The sequence below is a fragment of the Trichosurus vulpecula genome, chromosome 4 (assembly GCF_011100635.1).
Source record: "Trichosurus vulpecula isolate mTriVul1 chromosome 4, mTriVul1.pri, whole genome shotgun sequence".
In the NCBI taxonomy this organism is placed as follows: Eukaryota; Metazoa; Chordata; class Mammalia; order Diprotodontia; family Phalangeridae; genus Trichosurus; species Trichosurus vulpecula.
The window spans coordinates 208,363,397-208,379,216 of NC_050576.1; the positions used below are offsets into that span (position 1 = coordinate 208,363,397).

The window sequence follows — 15,820 nt, forward strand, 5'->3', positions numbered from 1 at the left end:
GCATTTTCTTTCCAATGATATTGACCTTTCATTTATTTTCCCTAAGGATTATGAGTTTTCAGTTGTATGTAACACCAAGAGATTGAATTGCTTTCCTGTGCTTGTGGACATCATAAGTAATGGACTACTTAAAATGTTTAATTCCTCAAAGCAGATTCAAACTGAAAGAAGCATATTTTCTTATGTAAGTATAACAGTAAGAACTTGTTTAGTCATCATTGCTAAGAAATGAAACTGCAGAAGAGAATTTTCCAGCTAATAGAAACTTAACCCTTTAAGAACCAAAATATTTTTACACCAACTTTTTTTTTTAAAGAACTCTTCCTAGTGGCTTTTCTTCTTTATTATTAAAAATGGATGATGTTTGAACACCATTTAACCTCTTAATGATGACTTCATTTCCAATCTCATATCCTACCAACTCAGAAATGAGGATTGTCCAGAGAAACAAGATTACCAAAAAGTTAAGTGAGTTTTGGAGCCTCGTTCCAAATTTCTTTCCACAGTGGTTGAACCATTGCATAGCTCTCATGACAGTGAGTCAGTGTTGTTATCCCTCCAACAATTGTTATTTACCTTTTTTAGTCATCTTTGCTAATCTGTTGGGCATGCGGTGGAAATTAGTAGTTGCTTAATCAGCATTTCTCTTATTTTCAGTGAGTAGAGTGCTTTTTTGGGGGAGAGAGGGGAGGTGATTATCAGTAGGTTTCTTATCTACTGGGGATCACTCTTGTTCTTATGTAGTTGAATCAATGTTATACCTACATACAAAGGTGTATAAAAATATGTTATATCTTTGATATTAGGCCTTTATCAGAGAATTTAATGAAAATATTTATTTATTTTTACTAGTTTACTATTTTCTTCCTTTTATTTATAACTGCTGTGATCTTATTTGAGCAAAGATTTTAATTTTATGTAATCAAAATTATCCATTTTATCTTGTGTGATCATCTCAATCTTTTGGTCAAGAATTTTTTCCCTATTCATAACCATGAAAGTTATGTCTTTCTCTTTTTAAATTTATGATATAGTCTTAAATATCTGGTCATATATCAGTTTGAAGTTTATTGTGGAATATGATATGATTTTAGTCTAACTCTAATTTCTGACAATCTATTTTCCAGTTTACCCAGTGGTTTCTGTTAAAATAGAGAATCTCTATGCTTGTAGTTGGTGTCTTTGGGTTTATCAAACACTATGCTCCTGTAATTAATTGCTTCTGAGTCTTATATATCTAATATGTTCCACTGATCAACTTTTCTATTTGTTTAACCAACACAAATAGTTGTGATGATTGTTGTGTTGTAGCTTTTTTGTTCTTCCCCTTGCGAGTCTTCTGCTGTAAGATATTGCAAAATAATTGTGGTTTCTATTTTTCCAGACAAGCCCCTCTACTACCTTTCACATATCAATTTTAGCCTTAAGGTGTAGTGGATAGAGTGCTGGGCCTGGAATTAGGGAGATCTGAGCCTCAGACACTTATTTGCTATAAGACCCAAGTCAAATCACCAAACTATTGTTTGCCTCAGTTTCCTCAGCTGTAAGATGTTGATAATAATAGCACCTACCTCCTAGGGTTGTTGTTAAGATCAAATGGTATATGTATAAAGTATTTCACACAGTGCCCGACAGATAGTAAGCACTTAATAAATGCTATTCCATTCCCTTTCCCCTTCTAGCTATTCTTGTAGCCAAGCCTACTCTGGATGTGAATTATTCTTTTCTTCTGGCTTAATCTCTTGGGCTTCTTTTAACCCCAAATACTTCTTCACTGTGTTCATTGTCTTCTTATCTTAGTAATCTCTTTAACCACTGGCTTTAGGCTTTATGTTAGCAGCAGTTTTCCATCCCCTCTCACATATTTTTTTTTTTTTTGTCCAGAGGACAGGCCCTTCTTTATCCTGCTCCTTCTGTACTCTGAATGCAGTTGTTCAGGGCCAAATGGAAGAACCATTCTTTTTTTTTTAAGAAATTTTTTTTATTTAATATATTTAGTTTTCAGCATTGATTTTCACAAGAGTTTGAATTACAAATTTTCTCCCCATTTCTACCCTCCCCCCCACTCCAAGATGGCGTATATTCTGGTTGCCCTGTTCCCCATTCAGCCCTCCCTTCTGTCACCCCACTCCCCTCTCATCCCCTTTTCCCTTTCTTTCTTGTAGGGCAAGATAAATTTCTATGCCCCACTGCCTGTGTATCTTATTTTCTAGTTGCATGCAAAAACTTTTTTTTTGTTTTTGAATATCTGTTTTTAAAACTTTGAGTTCCAAATTCTCTCCCCTCTTCCCTTCCCACCCACCCTCCCTAAGAAGTCAAGCAATTCAACATAGGCCACATACGTATCATTATGTATAACCCTTCCACAATACTCTCGTTGTGAAAGACTCACTATATTTTGCTCCTTCCTAACCTATCCCCCTTTATTGAATTTTCTCCCTTGACCCTGTCCCCTTTCAAAAGTGTTTGTTTTTGATTACCTCCACCCCCATCTGCCCTCCATTCTATCATCCCCCCTTTTTATCTTCTTCTTCCTCCTTTTTTCCTGTGGGGTAAGTTACCCAATTGAGTGTGTATGGTATTCCCTCCTCAGGTCAAATCCGATGAGAGCAAGATTCACTCATTCTCTCTCACCTGACTTCTCTTCCCTTCCTACGGAACTGCTTTTTCTTGCCACTTTTATGTGAGATAATTTGCCCCATTCTATCTCTCCCTATCTCCCTCTCTCAATATATTCCTCTCTCATCCCTTAATTTGATTTTATTTCTTTTAGATATCTTCCCTTCATCTTCAACTCACCCTGTGCCCGCTCTCTCTCTCTCCACATATATATATATATATATATATACATATATACACATATATACATACATACACACTCGCATATACATATATATACATAAACATATATATATGTATGTATATATATATATATATATATATGAATATTCCCTTCAGCTACCCTAATACTGAGGTCTCATGAATCATACACATCATCTTTCCATGTAGGAATGTAAACAAAACAGTTCAACTTTAGCAAGTCCCTTGAAATTTCCTTTTCTTGACTACCTTTTCATGCTTCTCTTGATTCTTGTGTTTGAAAGTCAAATTTTCTATTCAGCTCTGTTCTTTTCACTGAGAAAGCTGGAAAGTCCTCTATTTTATTGAAAATCCATATTTTGCCTTGGAGCATGATACTCAGTTTTGCTGGGTAGGTGATTCTAGGTTTTAATCCTAGCTCCATTGACATCCGGAATATCATATTCCAAGCCCTTTGATCCCTTAACGTAGAAGCTGCTAGATCTCAGATTATTCTGATTGTGTTTCCACAATACTTAAATTGTTTCTTTCTGGCTGCTTGCAGTATTTTCTCCTTGATCTGGAAGCTCTGGAATTTGGCGACAATATTCCTAGGAGATTTCTTTTTGGGATCTATTTGAGGAGGCGATCGGTAGATTCTTTCAATTTCTATTTTGCCCTGGGGCTCTAGAATATCAGGGCAGTTCTCCTTGATAATTTCTTGAAAGATGATATCTAGGCTCTTTTTTTGATCATGGCTTTCAGGTAGTCCAATAATTTTTAAATTATCTCTCCTGGATCTATTTTCTAGGTCAGTGGTTTTTCCAAAGAGATATTTTACATTGTCTTCCATTTTCTCATTCCTTTGGTTCTGTTTTATAATATCTTGATTTCTCATAAAGTCACTAGCTTCCACTTGCTCCAATCTCATTTTTAAGGTAGTATTTTCTTCAGTGGTCTTTTGGACTTCCTTTTCCATTTAGCTAATTCTGCCTTTCAAGGCATTCTTCTCCTCATTGGCTTTTTGGAGCTCTTTTGCCGTTTGAGTTAGTCTTTTTTTTAAGGTGTTGTTTTCTTCAGTATTTTTTTCAGCATTTTTTTGGTTTTCCTTTAGCAAGTCATTGACTTGTTTTTCATGGTTTTCTCACATCCTTCTCATTTCTCTTCCCAATTTTTCCTCTACTTCTCTAACTTGCTTTTCCAAATCCTTTTTGAGCTCTTCCATGGCCTGAGACCAGTTCATGTTTTTCTTGGAGGCTTTTGTTGTAGGCTCTTTGACTTTGTTGACTTCCTCTGGCTGTATGTTTTGGTCTTCTGTGTCAACAAAGTAAGATTCCAAAGTCTGAGACTGAATCTGGGTGTGTTTTCGCTGCCTGACCGTATTCCCAGTCAACTAACTTGACCCTTGAGTTTTTCAGTGGGGTATGACTGCTTGTAGACTAAAGAGTTCTATGTTGCAAGTTTGGGGGGATGTGCCATCTCTGCCACACCAGCACTCCTCCTTCCCCAAGAGCCCCCAACCCGGACTGGACTTAGATCTTCAGCAGGCTCTGCATTCCTGCTCTGATCTGCCACTTAATTCCTCCCACCAGGTGGTCCTGGGGCAGAAAGCAACTGCAGCTGTAGTTCTGTAGCTGCCCCACCTCTGCTGCCCCAGGGGCAGTATCCAAACCACAAACTCCTTCCACTCCTGCAGCTTTTCCCACTAACCTTCTCTGTTGTCTTTGGTGTTTGTGGGTTGAGAAGTCTGGTAACTGCTGCAGCTCACTGATTCTGGGTCCTAGGGCGTGCTCCGCCCAGCTCCTGGTCTGGTTGGTCCACACCACTCACGCTGGGCTCTGCTCTGCTCCGCTCCCCTCTGCTCCCAGCTCCATGAAGGATAGACCTCACCCAGAGACCATCCAGGCTGTCCTGGGCTGGAGCCTTGCTTCCCTCTGTTGTTTTGTGGGTTCTGCAGTTCTAGAATTGGTTCAGAGCCATTTTTTATAGGTTTTTGGAGGCACTCGGCAGGGAGCTCACTCTATTCCCTGCTTTTCAGCCGCCATTTTGGCTCTGCCCCTAGCCAAGCTGGAAGAATCTTTCTAAACTCAGCCTCACAGCTGAGTCCTCAGTATTCCCAGAGGAACTGATGTCCGGCCTAGTGTTTCTAGACCTCACATATGCCCTGAGGCTTTTCCAAGTTTAACTTTCTGCCTCTTTCCTCTGCTCTCGTACCATTTGTAGAACCAGTATAATAACAATGAAATTCCGGACTATAATGGTGACAAATGGGAATAAATGAAATTCAGAGATATTCTACAGGAGGAAATGTTAGAATTTGATGATGTAATGCAGGGTTGTCCAAAATGCGGCCCGCAGTGCAATTTTATGCAGCCCACCTGTGTTTACTACAGGCATGGAAATTGACATAAATGCTTTAACTAAATCATTTGTGTCAATTTCTGTGCTTGTAGTGGACACAGGCAGGCTGCATGGGTGCACACGGTCTGTGTTTTGGACAGCCCTGATATAATGGATATGGGTATGTGGGGTGTATGTGTGTGTGTGTGTGTGTGTGTGTGGGATAGAGGATAAGGAGAATAAAGAGTCTCAGATGACTTCTAGACTTTTGCTGGGAAGGGGCCAGATGAAGAAAATTATGTGTTCTCTCTGGGGTATGCTGTGTTTGAAGAAATGTAGGTTATGTATGTGGAGAAGCACTGATACATGTGTGACTGGAATGCAGGGGAGAGATAAATAGACCCAAGTTGAGGAATCATATTTATGGAAGTTATAATGGATACCATGAGAGTGTATAAACTCTTGAAAAAGATGAAGAAGTGTAGAATATCAGGGATGAAGAGAAAGATACAATTTTAGGAAATGGAAGAGGAAGAAGAATCAGGACAAGGTAGAAGAATGACTAGATTCCTTCCTCTCTCTCCAGATCCTCAGTGCCTTTTTTTGTTTCCTCCTGGCTATGTAGGATCCCATTCATAGAGTATTAAAGTCTAGCCTAACTAGCAGCAGTCCATTCCCTAGTCCTTTTATTTCTCTTCACCCTTATCCTTACATTAGAACTTTCCTGTTTTATCTCTTTTCTTTGAGACCTTTCTAGGTGAACTGTGTATTGGTAATTAAGGTAGGACTTTTGGGGTTTTTTTTACTGCTTTCCCTGTTAGAGCACCGAAGTAATCAAGTACCTTTGTTTCTTTCATTAAATCCTGGAGTCTTTGACGAGCTGCTTAAGAAACAAGAAAGCCTAGTTCACATAGGTTTGAGTCACATGGTTGTGACGCCTTTTGACCCTGAACAGGGTATATTAACTCAGAGGTTAGAGTTTTGTTTGGGGCTCACTCACTGGAAGAGTGTTGGTGTGGAGACTCTGGGTAACTGTTAAGGAGCCCCCCAGCTTTGAAAAAACCCAAATGTTGGTGCTTCTCTGGTAACTATGTATTGCTATGGATAGACTGGTTTGTGTTATTTGCTCTGTTTATATAACGTATGTTTGTAATTTCTGTTTGTATTTGCTTCAAAGTTCAGGGTGCTGGCTTTTCCCCCTGAACTAAGTGAATTATATATTTATGTTTGATTAAAGTGAGATTGTTAACCACTTAAAGTTGCTTTCCTTAGAAAAACAGATCAAAGAAACTGTGCTGGCAGCCCTTCTGTGCGCTGCTGTTATTGGCCTTATGCCCCACAGCAGGTGCTAGCCACAGTGTTGTTACAACTGTTATGCAACTTAGTCATTAAATTAAGTCGTTACTAGGTTAATGAATTATCCATGCTAGTAATATTTTTTAAAGACATTCCAAGACAAACAAGATGGATTATAACTAAGGCAAGATGATTGGTGATTTTCCCCAGAATTCAAACATTCTCTAAATAACCTAAAATCTATAATCTTATGATTTTATGATTTTGTGATAGTCTTCCTCCCCAGACTGTCATCACTATGCTTCATGAGCCTTATGCTGTGAGGTATCAGTGCAATTAAATACCACTGGGACAAACTGTTCTTTGTGCATTCCTCAACATTCTATCTCTCTCCCTTTTGCTTCCTCAATGGAGTTGACCAGTATAACTTCACCATCAAGATTCTCTCTCCCTTAGGACTTTCATGCTTCTTCTTCTGCCCTAGGGCAAATGTATCATGAGGGTTCCACTTTTCTCCCATAATACCACTGCGCTTGCCTGGTGCCCTTCCTCTCTAATTGCAAGATGGAATTGTGCCGTAACAACCAGACTTCCCAACCTGCCACTGACATCTCACCCTAGGGGGCTGTAATAACAATGTTACTTGCCACTACTGTGGCTGTATAAGACCAATAACACCAGAACACAGGAGGGCTACTAGCATAGGTTCTTTTATCTGCTTTTCTAAAATTCTATTCACCTCCTTAACTTCTTTCTTGTTTATTTTGAGGTTAGATTCATCAAGTTCAAAGAGGTGGAGGCTGAGGTCTCCCACTAGTATAGTTTTGCTGTCTATTTCTTCCTGTAACTCCCTTAACTTCTCTAAGAATTTGCATGCTGTACCACTTGGTGCATATATGTTAAATAATGATATTGCTTCATTGTCTATGGTGCCTTTTAGCAGGATATAGTGTCCTTCCTTATATCTTTTAATTAGATCTATCTTTGCTTTTGCTTTGTCTGAGATTAGGATTACTACCCCTGCTTTTTTTTTTTACTTTAGCTGAAGCACAGTATATTCTACTCCAGCCTTTTACCTTTATCCTGTGTGTATCCCCCTGTTTCATATGTGTTTCTTGTAAACAATGTATTGTAGAATTATGGTTTTTATATACACAGTTTGATAGCCCTTTGGGCATAGTTCCAAATTACTCTCCAGGATGGTTGGATCAATTCACAGTGCATTAGTTCCCTATTCTTCCTTCCAATATTTGTCATTTTCTTTTTTTGTCATATTAGGCAATCTGATAAGTATGAGGTGGCACTTATTTTATTATTTTTGTATTTACATATTATATTTATTATATCATATATTATACATAGTATATATTATATTGTATATGATATATACATATAATTTACATGTATACATATATACATATAAAATACATATATATTGTATATATTATATATATTATATTTATTATTTTATTATTTTAATTTGGATTTTTCTAATCAACAGTGATTTAGAGCATTTTTATATAATATAGAGAGTTTTGACTTCTTCTGAGAGCTGCCTATCAATTGCAGAATGACTAATATTTTTACAAATTTGACTCATTACTCTGTATATTTGAGAAATGAGGCCCTTATCAGAGAAACTTGCTGTAAACATTTTCACTCAGCTTCCTGCTGGAAAAGCTTAACTAGAGAGGATTTTGTTTTTAGCACAGGAGCTGCTGAGGCTTGATGCCACTGTCATTGTTGCTACTGATATAGGAAAGATTTTTAGTACCAGTTCCCACCACCACCACCACCACAACTACCACTGCTACTACTGTCATCCTTCTCCTCCTCCTCATCTGTTTGGTTTATGTGCTTAGGGTACACTGTCATGGTTAACCTTTGGAGTCTCTCAAATGTAGATAATCACATATTTTAGTGTGCTAGTCTTGAAGCAACCAATATTTGGAGTGGTTTGGGCTGGAAGCAATGACCAGTTCTAATTACTCATTCTTCTGGGGCAGAGCCAAGATGGTGGAGAAGAGGCAGCAACTCAGTTGAACTCTCCCAATATTCCCCTCCAAAGAACTTTAAAATAATGCCTCAAATGAAATTTTGGAGCAGCAGAACCAACAAGAGGTCAAGATGAGATGTTTTTCCAGCCTAAAACAACTTAGGAGATCAGTAGGAGATGTCTATGACACCAGGGTAGGGGCCAGCTTAGAGCAAATACATCAGCAGCACCAGCCATAGGCCTTGGAGACAGCTGTGACTATGGTAGTGGTAGCAGCAGTTTCAGGAATTCTCAGCCCAGAGTTGGTAAAGAGGTTAGACAACTGGTCAGAAAGAGATTACAGGGAACATTTTGCTGGCACTGGGTACAGCTGATGCTGATTGGCAGTTCTATTGCCCATAGGCAGTTCTGGGTTGAAGTTCCAGGACTGAGAGGAGTACACATGTTTGGTCACAAGGGAGCAGGGGCCTTGGTTGCAGTTCCAAAGCATAGAGGAGCATTAGCACTTGTGTCCACAGGAGAGCAGAGGACCTGGTCACAGTTCCAGGGTCAAGAGGAGTAATAGCTCTTGAGGCTGTGAGGGAGCAGAGGCCTATCCTGGGTAACAACCAGAGCACAGACCAGGAGAGCAGTGACCATACCTCTCCCCAGATCACATCACCTTGGAACCACTGAAAACTTGAAGACTCCCAGAACTTGCTCTGAAAACAAAGGTTCAAAAAAGCCTGATGCTTGAGACACTGCTTCCCCACCCCAAGGTGAGCATAGCTCAACTGTAACATAAAGTTCAAAGTCAAGAAATAGGCTGGAAAAAAACAAGCAAATAACAAAAATAATTTGACCATAAAAACCTACTCTGATGGCAGGAAGACCAAGACATACATTCAGAAGAAGACAACAGTGTGAAAACAGCTATAAAAAAAGCCTCAAAGAAAAAAATTGCTAATTCGACCCAAACCAAATAAGAATTAAAGAAAGACATAAGAGTGGTAGAGGAAAAATTGGAGAAAGAAATTATGGTGATGTAAGAAAATTATGAAAAGAGGATCAATAGTTTGGTAAAAGAGGCATAAAACGGTTGAAGAAAATACCACCTTAAAATACAGAATTGTTTATATGAAAAAGGAGTTACAAAAATTCACTGAAGAAAAGTATCATTAAAATGAATAATTGGCCAAATGGAAAAAGAGGTACAAAAGCTCACTGGAGAAAACCATTCTTTAAAAATTAGAATTGGGCAAGTAGAGATTAATAACTTCATGAGACACTGATAAACAATCAAATAAAGTCAAAAGAATGAAAAAATGAAGAAAATTTGAAATGTCTCATCAGAAAAACAACTGAGTTGGAAAACAGATTAAGGAGAGATAATTTAAGAATTATTGGACATGGAAAGCCATGATAAAAAAAGAGACTAGACATCATATTTCAAGAAATTATAAAGGAAAACTGCCCTGATATGTTAGTTCCAGAGGGTAAAATAGAAATTGAAAAAAAATCCACAATCACCTCCCAAAAGAGATCCCAAAATGAAAATTCCCAGGAATACTATAGCCAAGTTCAAGAGCTCTCAGGTCACGGAGAAAATTTTGCAAGCATCCAGAAAGAAACAAATCAAATATCATGGTGTAACAGAAAGGCAATAATAACAATGTAGATGATAATTGTCAAAGTGTCTATGTAGTTCTGTAATGCGAAGTATACAAGACTCTCCACATAGAAGGCAGAAGAAGTAAACCATTTATTCGGACACCAGAGAACTGTATCCCACAAGCCATTTATCCAGTCTATCACAGAAGTAAAATATTCCACACACAATATTACAACCTGGAGCCTCACCATCCCAAAACCTCTCTGACCCCCTGCTGGGGTCGCAGGTCACATGGCCTATTAATAGGTGGGAAAGATCTTCAAATCTAAATTGCTACTATAGGATCACACAATTTCTAGATGGTTCCACATTAAAGGAGTAAAAGGCTTGGATTATAATATTCTGCAAAGCAAAGGAGCTAGGATTAAACTAAGAGTAACATACCCAGAAAAACTGTGTATAATTCTTCTGAGGAAAAATGGATATTTAATGAAATAGAAGACTTCCGTTCCTGATGAAAAGACCAGAGCTGTTTAGAAAACATGACATTTAAAAAGAGGACTCAAGAGAAGCGTAAAAAGGTAAAAGTGAAAGAAAAATCATAAGGGACTCAAAAAGGTTATACTGTTTACATTCCTATATAGGAAGATGATAAATGTAACTCCTCACTATTAGGGCAGCTAAAGGAGTGTATATATGCAGAGTGCATGGGTGTGAGTTGATTATGTTGGAATGATCTCCAAAAAAATGAAGGGGTGAAACAGGAGAATGCCCTGGAAGAATGAGGAAGGGAAAGGTACAGTGGGGAAAATTTTCTCTTATAAAAAGAAGTATATAAGGAAGAGGTTTTAATGCTTGAACCTCATTTTCTTCAGAATTGGCTCAAAGAGGGAAGAATATGTATACACATTCAGTTGTGTATAGAAATCAATCTTACCCCATAGGGAAATAGAAGAGGTAGATGATTACTGAAGTGGGGGGGGGGGTTGGTTTGTCATGAAAGGAAGTGCAGATTAAAGGAGGCAGTGGCCAGAATTAAAACAGATTTTTGAAGAGGGATAGGATAAAAAGAAAAAGAGAAGAATAAACAGAAGAAAATGAGATGGAGGGAAATACATAGTAATGTGTGATCTTGTGCAAGACACTTAACCCTGTTTGCCTTAGTTTCCTCATTTGTAAAATGAGGGAAATGGCAAGCCACTCCACTATCTTTGCCAAGAAAACCCTAAATGGGAACACAAAGAGTCAGACAGGAATGAAAAAACTGAACAACGGCAACAGCAGTCAGGAAACTACATTTTGCTAAAAGGTATCATAGACGAGGATGTAATATCAAATTTTTTTATAACATGTTTCTCTGACAAAGGCCTCATGTTTCAAATACATAGGGAACTGAGTCAAATTTCTAAAAAAATAAGATCTTTTCCCCAATTTAAAACGGTCAAGGGATATGAACAGTTTTCAGAAGAAGAAATTAAATCTATCTATAGTCATGCAAAAAATGCTCTAAATCACTAATGATTAGAGAAATGCAAATTAATACAACTCTGAACCACCATCTCATACTTTTCAGAAGTGACAAATGCTGGAGGGGATATGAGAAAATAAGTACATTGATAAATGTTGGTGGAGTTATAAACTAGTTCAATCATTTTAGAGAATAATTTGGAACTCTACCCAAATGGCAATAAAACTGTGCAGACCCTTTTGATCCAGCAATACCTCTTCTATGTTTATACCCCAGAGAGATAAAAGGAAAAAGACTTAATTGTACAAAAATATTTATAGCAATTCCTCATATGGTGGTAAAGAATTGAAAATTGAGCAGATGCTTATCAATTGGGGAACAGCTGAACAACATGTAGCATATGATTATGATGGAGTACTATTGTGCTATAAGAAATGAAAAGGGAGATGGTTTCAGAAAACCTGGGAAGATCTATCTGAACTGATGCAAAGTGAAATGAGCAGAGCCAGAAGAATATTGTACATAGCAACAGCAATATTGCAATGATGATCAACTATGAAAGACTTAACTCCTCTTATCAACATAATGATCCAAGAAAATTCCAAAGAACTCATGTTGAAGAAATGCTATCCTCCTCCATATAGTGAACTGATAAACTCTGAGTACAAATTGAAGTATAATTTTTGACTTTATTTTTCTTTTTTTATGACATGGCTAATATGGAAATATGTTTTGAATGATTTCACATGAGTCATTGATACCAGATGGCTTGCCTTCCTAGAGGTAGGGGAGGTGCTGGAGGGAGGGAGAGAATTTAGAACTCAATATTTTACAAAAAAAGAATGTTTAAAAATAAATTTATTAAAAGAAAATATGGAAACCCCTATTCATTCTTCTGATCTGTGAGGAAACTTAATGCTTCAAAACATAATTTGCTATCAAAGAAAAGTTGTGTTTAGTCAGTCCACATTTACTAAATTCCTCCTATGTGCCAGGGACTGCCCCAAGCTCTGGGGAGACAAAAAGAAAGCCGAAAGACAGTCTTTGCTCTCAAGGTACTTGATCTAATGGATAAAACAAGGGGAAAAAAACCAACTATGTACAAACAAGATAGAGACCAGGTACATTCGAAATAATCAATGGGGAGAAGATAGCAGAATTAAAAGGAAGCCAGAAAGTCTTCCTATAAAAAGTGGATCTTAGCTAGAACTTGAAGGAAGGCAGCTAAGAAAGGAGTAGATGAGAAGTGAGAGTATTTCAGGCCTGAGAGACAGACAGTTAAAATGCTCAGTCAGGAGATGGAGTGTCTTGCCCTAGGAAGAGCCAGGACAGTGTCACTGAATAAGAAGGTGTGGGGACAGTGGGGTAAAGTGTAAGAAGACTGGAAAGGTGGAAGGGGGGGCAGGTTTGAAAGGCTTTGAATGCCAAACAAGTTTCCTTTTAATTCTACTATCTTCTCTGCATTGATTATTTCAAATTTATCTGGTCTTTATCTTGTTTGTACATAGTTGGTTTTTTTCCCCTTGTTTTCTCCATTAGATCAAGTACCTTGAGAGCCAAACGAATTATTTTATATTTCATCCTGGAGGTGATAAGGAATCAGTGGAGTTTATTGAGTAGGGATTGACATGGAGTCATGTGACATGATCAGATCTGTACTTTAGGAAGATTAATTTGACAGCTGAATGGAAATGGACTGGAACGGAGACAAACTTGTGGCAGACAGAACAACTAGTAGGCTAGCGTAATAATCCAGGTCTGAAACATTAAATAATCTCCTAATTTCAAATACAAATCCAAGAGTTCATTTCTATTGCTCCTTGATAATCAATGTGGCTTCCCTATGTTAAGAATATATATATATCTTCCCTCAATATAAAAATCCTCTTAACTTTATCATGGAGATTCAGTGTTACACTTCTATTTTTCATTTCCTCAAAAATTTTCCATCCCTGGAAAACTGACACCATCCTTATTTATAATTTTATGTTTTACTTCTTATATTAAATAGCTAACGGTATTCTTCATCCTTACAGAATTCAATGGAACTTTGGCTTAATTTTTTGAACAGCAATATTTTATGGCTATCAGTTGCCACCAGCATTTCTCCTTACATCGCAATGAGCAGCATCTATGATTACAAAGTAAGAAAAAGTTACTTAAACACCAACTAATTTTATTCTGAGAGGATAGATTTTTTTACATACATCAGTTTTCTTCTTAAAAAATAAATAAATGTTCTATGCATGGCACCCAGTTCAGTTCTCTTCTGCATGTCCCAGTGTGTAATTGTTTAAAACAAGATCCTGATTTCTACCTGTTAAGTAGATGCCTAGTTATTCCTTGAGAAGTCTAGTGTTTGTGTAAGTGCACTATATCTACCAGGGTCTTTGAACATTGTTAGAGCATTACTATAAATACACATTTTTATCTACATTTATTAAGCTTCAGACTTCAAAACCACTTTGTGCCTCTTCTTCTTTTTTTAATTAGATAAAAGCTCAAGCCCAGCTAAGGATTTCAGGCCTCTACCCTTCTGCATACTGGTGTGGGCAGGCCCTGGTGGATATTCCCCTGTACTTATTGATACTCCTTTTAACACTGACATTTATGTATGTTTGTAAGGCTCAAACATTACCAGACTCTTTGTATGATCCTGTATTCATGTTTGCTAAGGTAAGTATTAAAAATAGAACAAAGACAATGTCTATAACTGAAACAAAATAACAATATGAATTAATATGAATAATTCAATAATAATTCAAACAAAAATATGTGAAATAATATTTCACAGTTTAAATATTACATAGATGAAAACTATAAAATGCTCATGATATCAAATTTACTTTGGAAAACTTTACAAGCTGACATATTTTCCTGAAGAAAATTTGTCTTATCTGTGCTTACTTTAAGTTTCTACCAATTTCAGATCTTCTCAGGCATTGGTTATACAGCATCTAATATCTCCTTTTTGTATGTGATTTCATTCATCTTTCGCAAGGGGAAGAAAAACAGTAACTTTTGGTCCCTTTGCTTCTTCACTGTAAGTACATATAAATAATGCATTCATTTTATAAGGACTTTATATAAACCTGTACAGTCACTTTTATCTTCAGAATAACCTGTAGAGTAAAATGATGTTATGGTAGAAATACATTGTATTGTTGTTAGATCTTTGCACAGAAGCATAGAAAGAGTAGATTTCGTTTGCATGATGACTTTCAAATGACTTAAGTTCCTCAGAGAGCCATAAATCCCCAAAGAACATTCCTATGAATCTCACTTTAATTCTATCAAAGAAAGAGAACAAAAGAATGTAAGACTAATCCTTTCACAGGATCCTGGCTCCAATTATTACAAGCCTCTCGGAGCCTCCCATAATTAACAAATAAGATTATGTACTGTGTATTGTGGAGTGGGAGAATGGGTGGGAGGGGTAGAGATGGCTCAATTGGAGAGACCTGGTTAGATTTGATCTGAGGGAGGTCTGTCCTACTCCTTAGAAAGCTGGAGGAGGGCTGTGCCTGCGAAGCCAGAATAATAGCTGGGGAAGAGGGTCAGACAAAGTCCATGACCAGAAAAGTTAGACAATATCTCCTCCAGGGTTTTAGGCTAGATTTTTAAGTGGCACATTGGCTAGAGCACTGGGCCTGTAGCCAAGAAGACGAGTGTTCAGATGTGACTAGCTTGTGTTATTTTTGGACAAGTCACTTAACCTGTTTGTCTCAGTTTCCTCAATGTAAAATGGGGATAATAATAAGCACCTACTTCACAGGGTTGTTGTGAGGATCAAATGAGCTAATACTGGTAAAGTACTTAGCACAGTGCGTGGCACACAGTAGGTACCATATAAATGTTTATTTCCTTTTCCTCAAGTATCTGTGGTCTGGGATCAGAACAAAAGCTGCTTGCTTGAACCCTTTTGAGAGAGAGGGAAACCCTGGTCATATATTCCGCACCAGATAATACATACACAGGGGTGTATGGGGTGTTCAGGGAGGACTAGCACCTATGGTGCGAGGGCTTGCTGAGCCCTTTTCAGGGCTGTTCTTCCACCTTTGGCCCCAAGAAGCTGTAGCAGGTGTATAGGCCAGACCTGGGTAAAACCATCCTAGCAGATGGACTGAATCAGGTTGAGGGTAACCAACAGGCCTCCAACTCATTGGTGAGTTAAGGGGATGTCTACCCCAAGCATACAGAGACTTCTCCCAGAAGAATGGGTGAATGAGAACAATTTGTTCCAACAGCCAAGAAGACAGAGTGCTTAGAGCTTGATCAGATATTGAAGACATCAATGTGTTGCAAGACATTAGCAGTCATACTGACTTTT

The 15,820-nt window shown here is 37.7% G+C and overlaps 1 protein-coding gene across 4 annotated transcripts in view; it reads left to right on the plus strand.

The window, feature by feature from the left end:
* The window catches only part of LOC118847715 (ATP-binding cassette sub-family A member 9-like), a 122,642-nt gene that overhangs the window by 56,552 nt on the left and 50,270 nt on the right, over positions 1–15,820 (plus strand). For all 4 annotated transcript variants that reach the window (XM_036756316.1, XM_036756314.1, XM_036756315.1 and 1 more), the window contains 4 exons: positions 47–184; positions 13,527–13,634; positions 13,984–14,166; positions 14,420–14,533. In XM_036756316.1, the coding sequence (XP_036612211.1) occupies positions 47–184; positions 13,527–13,634; positions 13,984–14,166; positions 14,420–14,533 (543 nt within the window). The remainder of the gene's footprint in view (positions 1–46; positions 185–13,526; positions 13,635–13,983; positions 14,167–14,419; positions 14,534–15,820) is intronic.